A 9,687-nucleotide genomic window follows, 5' to 3' on the forward strand; every position below is an offset into this window, starting at 1 on the left:
ACCAAACAAGTGGCTCTGACCCTCTACAATTAACTTTTTAAGTGCCAGTTTTTACTTCTTCCTAGTACAAAAATAGTAAAAGTAAAGTTTTAGCTAGTAAAAGTACAAACAACATTTCCACTGCTTTGGGGGTAAGGTATTAATTTTAAGACGAAATTACTTTTGTAATTATTACAAAATTATATTAAATCTCAGCTCTGCTAATTTTTATGAGAATTTTTTATGAATGATCCAGTGACAAATTGTACTCCATCCTGATTTATCTTTTGAGTAAAGTATATTTGAAAAGGGTGTTTAAGAAAGCAATTATTTATAATATAACTGTATTCTTAATTCATACAGTTCACAAAAAGGCACTACTTTGTCAAGTTCAAATACATGCCTGATAAGAATGTAACAAAAAAGACCGTATAGGGTATCTACTATACAGGTGGCAGAACCTCTCTGTTATGGCTCCTGGACTTTGGAACCTCTTGCTTCTATCTTTCCAATCTAGCCTGAAATTCTCTGCTGGCTTTCCAGCCAGTTATTAGAAGCCCAAGACTGCTTAGGTGTAGACAAGGTAGACTAAGTGCTGCTATTGCTGAGACACTTGGGAATTGGGTATGTTTAGTTTAATGAAGAGAAGGACTAGGGGTGACATGATAGCAGTGTTCCAATATCTCAGGAGTTGACACAAAGAAGAGGGAATTAAGCTATTCCTTCAGGAGTCAAGCACCTGAAGGCAAGACAAGAAGCAATGGACAGAAACTAACCAAAGAGAGAAGCAACCTAGAACTAAGGAGAAATTTCCTGACAGAACAATTAATCAGTACAACAACTTGCCTCCAGAAGTTGTGAATGCTCCAACCCTGGAAGTTTTTAAGAAGAGATTGGACAACCATTTGTCTGAAATGGTATAGGGTTTGCTGCCTGAGCAGGGGGTTGGACTAGAAGTCCTCCAAGGTCCCTTCCAACTCTTGTTATTCTACTTTCAGCATTTATAAATAGAAGAGTAGGTACTGATGGAAAATGCCCATGCCTTCATCTTTCCTTTCCCTTTTTCTTCACAGGCCCCTACTCTTTCAAATTTGCAAGCCTGTCCTTTAAAAGGGGCTTGGTTGTGCATCATTGAAGGAGAAGACCAAAAAGAGGAAAGAGTTGGAAAAAAGCCATGAAAGAAGACAGAAGAAGCTGAGAGCTGAAGTTTCAAAAAAGACACAAGCAATTCATAGGCAATGGAAGGGAATGTTGGTGGTAAAATAGAATGTTGGTGACAGTGATATCCTAAGCAAAGCCCAAAGCACTGACATGGGTGATTAAAGGCCCAGTATACCTTTCCCATGAAATAGGACACAGAGTACCATTACCAAACAGGCTCAAAAGCTGACCAATGAGAGACCAAGTTCTGGCAGCTGGTCTCATTGCACTGATGAGAATAGGAGCCTTCAAGCACTGTCAACCCCCTCATAAGGGCCCAGACTGGCAGAACCAATCTTCAATGTACATATATGCCATATCTTAAAGAAACAAGCTAAAATCTGTACTTTGGGGCATATCCCATGTATTGCAAGATTTTGGAAAGTCCACAAATTGCCAATTTTGATTGAAACCATACAATATGGCAGCAAACAATAACTGAGTTATAATTTTAACACCACTTGATTATTATCCTGCCTTCCTGCATTCTCAGCACACCACTAATATATGTGAAGTTAGTGGTTCATCACTAACTATGAAATATACTGTATGCCAGGTAAAACTTCAGACGTTTCTAGAACTTTCATGTAAAGTAATTCTAGAACAAAAGAGCTCAGGATATGAACAAGAGATGAATTCCAGCAATTAAAGTCTCTTATGGGCATGAAAAGCTATTTTAAAAGCCAGTAGGTGATTTTTTTTTCTCCCATGGAAAATCATTACTTCACTCCGATTGTGTTTCCTTTTCTGCTGCTTAGTACCAAAAAAATATTAGCATAATGTACTTTCCCATTTCTAGCCCACCTGTTGAGATCAAAAAGCTAGAAAAGAGAAGAGAAGACAAACTTAGAACAATGTCAAAATACACCAGGTGTTCGCAAATCTTGTGCTGACCTCAGTTGTCCAGAGATTTTGTTTTAATATATACTGGTTTTGCAACTGGGGAACTAATGCCTGTCATGTGTAATTAATGATGGATTATATTGCAAGATTTGCATGGGAAACCTACTGAGTATAGAGTATGAGAACTAGCACAACTAATATAAGTTCACCGTTGCCACAATTAGCAAAGGGAAGGTGAGCACATGCAGTTATTTGTATGGGGCGGGGGAAATCACTGAATAAGAAGTTTTTTCAAAGTCTTTCATGTTTTTTTCCTTTTGATTACACTCTAAGACTGATAGCTAATTATCTCCTGCAGAACATAGTGCTTGCTATATTCATTTCTTACCTTTGTATACTTATTTCTGCCTTAACTCTGTTTTTTTCTATCATTATGTAAATCTTTTACATAATGACTTTATTTTTTTTCCCATTAACAACCTGTCTGAAGAAATACTGCTTTTCAACAGAGTGATTAAAATGGATTGCAAAAACTTTACCAGGTCATTTTGTGTGAGAATAATTTCCTAGTATTTATTGCCTAATAAGTTCTAATGCAGTGGTTCTCAACCTGTGGGTCGGGACCCCATTTGGGGTCGATCGACAATTTCATGGGGGTCGCCAAGCAAGGCTGCCCGCCATTTTTTTTGTCCGCCATTTTTCCCCCCCTTTTCCAGCAGGTGCCTTACCTCCCTTGGGCTGGGCCAGCTGGTGGTCGGCCTGCTCCGTCTCTGCCGCTTGCCAGCTACGCCTCAGCCGGCGCAGGGGGCAGAACCACGCATGCGCGGTGCTCCCAGGCAGGGATAGTCCTTGACTTACGACCGGTTGGGTAGTCCTCGACTTACGACCGGTTTAGTCCTCGACTTACGACCGGTTGGGGTCGCGGCATTAAAAAGGTTGAGAACCACTGTTCTAATGGAAAAGCTTGACATGAGATTTGACTATTGGATCCAAAAGCAGGTCTTTTCCTTAGCTCTTCAAAAAAATTTTACCCAGCAAAACATCCATGTGTCACTTCCATGAAATGAGCTTAATGCTGGTCTCCTCCACTCTCCTGAGGCATCAACACATTCCTTATCTCAAACTCCATCTGCCTAGATCAGTGGTTCTCAATCTTTTTAATGCCGTGACCCCAACCGGTCGTAAGTCGAGGACTAAACCGGTCGTAAGTCGAGGACTTTCCCTGCCCGGGAGCGCCGCGCATGCGTGGTTCCGCCCCCTGCGCCGGCCGAGGCGTAGCTGGCAAGCGGCAGAGACGGAGCAGGCCGACCACCAGCTGGCCCAGCCCAAGGGAGGTAAGGCACCCGCCGGAAAAGGGGAAAAAATGGCGGACNAAAAAATGGCGGACAAAAAAAATGGCAGACAAAAAAAATGGTGGACAGCCTTGCTTGGTGACTCCCATGAAATGGTCGATTGACCCCAAATGGGGTCCCGACCCACAGGTTGAGAACCACTGGCCTAGATGACCAGATAACTTAATCACAATTGGGTGCTGGAATAGCGGGTTTTGAGAGAAGCGGTCATGTGAAACCTCGCTTAATGACTGTTTTACTTAATGACTCAGATTTTTGATTGGGCTTCCCAGAATTGGTTAAAAGATGGGCAGCAATATAAATATTTTAAATAAATCAATTCCTGTCCCAATTGTGAACATAAGTCAAGAAATACTTGTACTTATATTAAACACTATGCATAATATTCAGTATTCATTTGTAACTGTTGCTGGAGCATTTAAATTTCAAGCAACCAACATTTTAAACAAACGTGCTCTCTTTTCACAGGGAAAGGTTAGAATACGTAAAAAGGCTTCAGAAAGTTTCTGTATCATCGACATTTTGGATCTTTTTACATGAGTTCAAACTTTAAAGAGGGCAATAAATCTAAGCTTTGGTTTACTTATCCCTATTGTTGTAGACATCATAAAGTTAACAGCAGCTGGTAGAATCATAAAATGATGTCAAATCTTATTTCTGCAGTCATTGCTACAATAGTCAAGTCTATTTAAATCACTGCCAAGTTAGTAATCCCATTCTAATAAATGGCAAATACAGCCTTCTCCATACCACATGAAAGAAGCAACATGATCTAATATCAAAAGAATACAAACTTATTTTTTCTTTATTGGTAAAAAAAAGTATTCAACAAGTTAATATCTGCTTACTTTAGAGTTCTGTTACTTTTTCTAGGTATTTTGTGGAGCTTATAGAGATGTAAAATCTGTGAATTATGCACATTATAATATTTGCAGAGAAACCCTCTAGTTAAATGTTGCATGGAAAAATGCAATTATTTTTGTGGCAAAGCCAAGTTTGCACCTGATATATGGGAGCAAAGAATATCCCTGAAGTCCCACAATGTTGTCAACATCCAATTTTCAAAAACAAACAATTGTGAAACAGGTTTTAGACACGTTTGTAAATCTTTGCAGGAAGATTCTAATCACATTTTGGTAAAAAGTGACAAAAGTGTAATAATTTTTAACTTGAGTTATATTTTTAATATGCCTCACTGTAATGTTGGATGGGTGCGGAATAACTGGAGGGTGCGGAATGAGTTTTTCTATAAAATTGAAAGATAACTTGTAGAGATCGTACATTTAGAAACATGTCCAACTTCCTTAGCATTACAAAGGATAACTTCAGGCATTTCAAAAAAGTGATGCAGATACTTTCAAAAAAGTATCTTCTCCTATTGGCAGAGACGTTTGCCCCCCCATACTCTGAAAATTTGGTTCTTCTGCTTCATCTGGGACCCCAACAAGGGTCTCCTACATTGGAGGTGGTTGACTGGGTAGAAAAGATGCCAACACTCAGACTACCCATCATCTTGTTTTTTAGTTTTTTTTATTTAATTCCTCTATTTTAATTGTCTGACTTTTTTACTTTTTATCATATTATAAGCCAGAGTTGCTGTATCAGTGAGATGGGAGCATAATTTAATAATTAAATAAATAAATAATGAAACAAACTTTCCTGCTCATTGCTGACATCCAGGTATTCTTGTTTAAAGGTGAATCCAGTACTAAGTTCAAACTATGAACTTGACTTTTCAAATACAACTCTAAGTATAAGTACATTGTTAAAGTAAGTTCTGTTGCCATAACTGAACTTTCAGACAACCTGGATGACTGAGAATCTTCATTGATATACTAGATGAGTAACATTGGTTAGGATTCTGTTGCCTTTACTCTTACAATTCTCAATGAATAAACAATAACATTGGAAAATAACACAAGTGAACTCAACAGTACCTTCCCATATCTGGAGGCAAAAGTTCCCGTGAGTAAGGAGTGAAAAATAATTATCGTCTCATCCAAGTCCCATACAAACACACGCTGTCATAGGAGTGGAAAAATAGAGAAAAAAATATACTAATTACTGGCAGAAATATACTAATTTTGGATTACATAACTATGTAAATAAGAACCTCTTTGCTTCCTCTCAGTGATCATGCTTATGTGGGGCATTACCTCAGCTATTTGAAAACTTCCTGTTCCTAAAATATCTCACCCTTTTCTTCTTGCCGTCACAGCTTCCTCTTGCTGTCAGAGTCCCAGAAGAATGCTTCCTTGAGATGCCTCCCTTATTTATTTTAAAATGCTCCAAAATCTAAGGCCAAACAAACAAAAGCACCCTTTTCTTTGAAGTAGTTAGAATAATTTCCTAGTCTCAATATACTATTATAACTGCAACAATGCTTCTGAAATTTTCACTTTTTTCCTTGGCTATTTTTCACTCACCTTCCCCCTGTTTTTTACTATGACTATTTTAGAGGATTAGCCTCTTTGAATATTGAGTGTCACATCAATAAATAATGTATTACTTTTTAAAAACCACTTGAGGCTTAGATTAGATGCATTCCCTTCTCTTTCATTTAAAATAGAAAGGTGAAGACAAGGCTGCTGTCAAATATGTTTGGAATCCCATTGCAATGCACATGGTCTCCCCTAAGTTAATAAATTTTTAATAAATTTTTAATAAATTCCTTCTCAACTGCAATATTAGCATGATATAAAGCAAAGCATAACTCTCTAATGCCAAGTCACTCTAGAAGTATTTCATTGAAAATAAATGGCCAGCTGCCCAGAAAAAGTTAAACTGGCCTTTATTTTTATAAAGTTATTCATATTTTCTTTGGGTTTTTGAAGATTGGGAATGTTACAGACATTTGGACAATGCAGAATAATCTACCTCCCTTTCTCCATGAGAGCCCTTCAGATACGTGAAGACAACTACTATGTGACTCTTCACCTTTTTCTTTCCTAAACATGTTCAACCACCTTCAATGGTTCCTCATAAACCAGGCATGCACTGCCCTGTTCTCGGCATACATCATTCATAGTACTACATTTTATTTCAGGCAAAATCTCTAACTTTTTAAGCTGGTGGGCAAATATAAATCTTAACAATATGGTTGTGGGTGTTCTTCCAAAAGGGGGGAGGACACGTGCCCATTCACAAAACAGCTGCCATAGGGACATAAGCAATTATGAAGCATTGATTTCCCCAAATGCTACCTGCCATACCTCCCCCCATCGCGCCCAAAGACAATTTTACCTCTGGTTTTCTCTAACATTTTTTTCTTGGGCAGTTCTAAAGCAAGCATTGGACTGTAGCATTTTTTAAGAAAGGTCCCGCAAGCATTCTTGGAAGTGAAGCTGATGCTGGAGAAGGCCACTTTGCTTTGTAACATGCTAGTTTTTCATCTTTGGAGTTAAAAGAAGGTTTCAGACAAATTAAAATTCAGGTGGGTCAGTGAACCTAGTCGGCATAATGAAGAATCTGGGATCACATTAGTGCCTCATAATACCATGTTGGAGATGCCAGATTTAAGCACCAAAGAAAGGAGTAAGAAAAAAAACTTATTATTCTTACCTCAATATCAGTGTCTCCTGCCGGGGATGGATCACTGCTTCTTTTTGATCGTCCTCGTAGTTTTCCATCGGTCCCTCTGTGCTGCCGGTCAGATTCTATGCTTTTTACAGGTGTTGTATATTCACCTATAACAGGAATCTGACTTAAAGTAACATCCTAAGTTATTATTCTTAGGCTGTTTCAACAAAGTGCCAAAAATAGCAAAGCAACAATCATACCAACAGCATAAATTAGAGACATAAGTTTGTAAAATATTTCTGATTTTTTTTCTCTGTTGAAAGGGATCAAACAGTCGTATTTTTCTGCCAATTCTTTAGCTCTTCCTATTATTTCTAAGTATAGAATAATTATTAGTGAATGACCAAGGCTTTGTTTATACTTTGCAATGTTAGCCTGGTATCACCATTACTGTAGTTCAACCATAATACTGAGACTGTTGTGAGGTTTCCAAAAATATTATTATATATTAATATGTACAGAAATGCATTCTTTAAAAGAAATACAACAATTATTGTTTTAGGGAAAATCACAAAGTAAACTAAATGTAAATTTTCTTCCTTTTTAAAAAAATCACAGACAAATGTTACAAACAAAAATCTTTTGCGTATAGTTATTCTTAATAGCAAAATTAAGTCCCTCGTGTCACTAAAAATAGGATCTGCACCTAAGCCCTGGTTGAAATTGTGGTTTAAGAGATTAATCTACAGTATCAATAATGAAAAATACATTTCTAGTTTGAAGCCCTTACCAGGAAGTGATTCAGTGCTCTGACTGCTAACGTTGTGTGATGACTCTTGTAGAGAATAAGGTGATGTTGGGATGGTTGATGGGCTAATGTTATTTGCAGACATATATGATGAACTGTAGGAAGAGTTGTAATACTGTGAATACTGGCTTTGGGTGAAGCTGGGATAGGAAGAATACTCCTTTGAAAAAAGAGACATAATTTTAATTATTCTATGCAAGCAAAACAACCTGCACATAGCCAATATATAAAAATTGTGCATTTATGAAACAGATTTTTAGAAATTCTATTCTGGTCATCTCTTATAATTGAACTACAAATTCACAGATCAGCTGGCACTCTGTATGGGGTGTGTGCAAAAATGTATCTAGGATGCTAAAATGTATTCAGCCCATGGGTTGGTCATTGCTCACTCAGATCTGGAGATGAGGCAGAGGTCTTCTTCTTGAAATCGTATTTTTAATTAGTCTGCCATGGACTAAATCTCCCACCCCCTTCCGTCGAAGAGGAAGCTGCTGTCAAAGCTTATGAAAAAAGAATTTAAGAGTGTAATTCTTAACATTTCTATGTCCCACAGAACTTGAAGTTAGCCTTGAATGTTCATTTCAGCATTTATGTGAAGAAAAAAGAAAAGAAAAGTGATTTCATATGTGGACTACATCAACTTAACCAGCATTCTTATATAGCCTTTCTAAATATAATGTATTTACACCATTTATTTATAGATATGATTTACACATACAAGAGTGAACATAGTAGTTGGTAAAAGGAAAACAAAATCAGGAAAATCATCTTCCCTCCCAGTTTCATACAATGACTTCTAGAAGGTGTTCCTCGATGACTTGTCTCAATGTTTGATTTACAGAACTCTTCAGAGCTCTGTTTGTCACTCATATTAATTAACAACTGCTACATGTAGCTATTGATAAGGAGAATAGAACCAGCAAGAGATTTTGATTTTAGTTTTATTAACATGTATATAATCATTACACATTTCTACCTTTTGTCCACAGAGGTTGTGGCCCTTTGAACTGATATATGCATAAGACCAGACAAATAATTTTTATTAAGTCAAACAGAATCACTGTACTGTAGACTACTTCAGACAGAGATCTCCAATACCGTAATGCTGTTAAATGTGACTACATTCTTTCTACAGTGCTAAGTGTACAGTTTGATCACTTAGGTTTGATACTAATTTGAAACTGATACTGATCTGAATAGTCAGATAGAAACGACGATATCTGTTCTGGCTGATCTTTTGCTCCTACTCAGAGTAGAAGAAGCTTTATCTTAGTTACAATGGCTCTAATAATATAAAGACAATGTATTAAATTTTACCAGGAAGTTCAACTAGTGCAATCCAGATCGTGATGGGAGTGAAGTGATCAGAATCTGCAATTGTTTTATTACAACAATTCTATTATTACACAGGTTGGCAGTGTGTTTCTAGGACCACATTCAAGTGCTGGTAAATTCTTATTGGCTTAGGACCAAGTTGCCAGAAGAACTATCTTCATCTCTTTCAACCTGTCAGTCTTTTAAAAGAAAGTCTGGAGCCCGTTGTTGGACCAACAATGTATATGTAAGTTTTAATGTGTTGCTCTTTGTTTTTCTGCCGTTTTCACCAATTGACTTTGCTTGACTTTGCTGAGCTGAATACTCTGTTATTAATCCTGAATCTAAGATATTTTATTATTCATTTTCCTAGCGACTAGTTGATGGCAACTTAAGAGGCTGGAAAGGAAAGGCAGCTCATAAATATATTATTATTATTATTATTATTATTAATAATAATAATAATAAGTTGATCTCTGGAGGGCCCGGGACAGAGGTTACTCCTCTGTCCTTGTTCTTTTGGACCTCTCAGCGGCTTTTGATACCGTAGACCACGGTATCATGCTGCGGCGTCTCGGTGAGTTAGGAGTGGGAGGCACCGTTATGCGGTGGTTCTCCTCCTTCCTCACCGACCGTACGCAGTCTGTATTGGCAGGGGGACAGAGGTCG

The 9,687-nt window shown here is 37.6% G+C and overlaps 1 protein-coding gene across 1 annotated transcript in view; it reads right to left on the bottom strand.

Moving 5' to 3' along the window:
- EYA2 (EYA transcriptional coactivator and phosphatase 2) overlaps window positions 1-9,687 on the bottom strand; it is a 116,400-nt gene that overhangs the window by 22,036 nt on the left and 84,677 nt on the right. Inside the window, exons 7-9 of the mRNA XM_015816650.1 lie at window positions 7,684-7,861; window positions 6,936-7,060; window positions 5,312-5,395 (exon numbers count right to left, since the gene is read on the bottom strand). Coding sequence (XP_015672136.1) covers window positions 5,312-5,395; window positions 6,936-7,060; window positions 7,684-7,861 — 387 coding nt within the window. The remainder of the gene's footprint in view (window positions 1-5,311; window positions 5,396-6,935; window positions 7,061-7,683; window positions 7,862-9,687) is intronic.

Source organism: Protobothrops mucrosquamatus, unplaced genomic scaffold (genome assembly GCF_001527695.2).
Source record: "Protobothrops mucrosquamatus isolate PMUCROS unplaced genomic scaffold, P.Mucros_1.0 scaffold474, whole genome shotgun sequence".
Classification (NCBI taxonomy): domain Eukaryota; kingdom Metazoa; phylum Chordata; class Lepidosauria; order Squamata; family Viperidae; genus Protobothrops; species Protobothrops mucrosquamatus.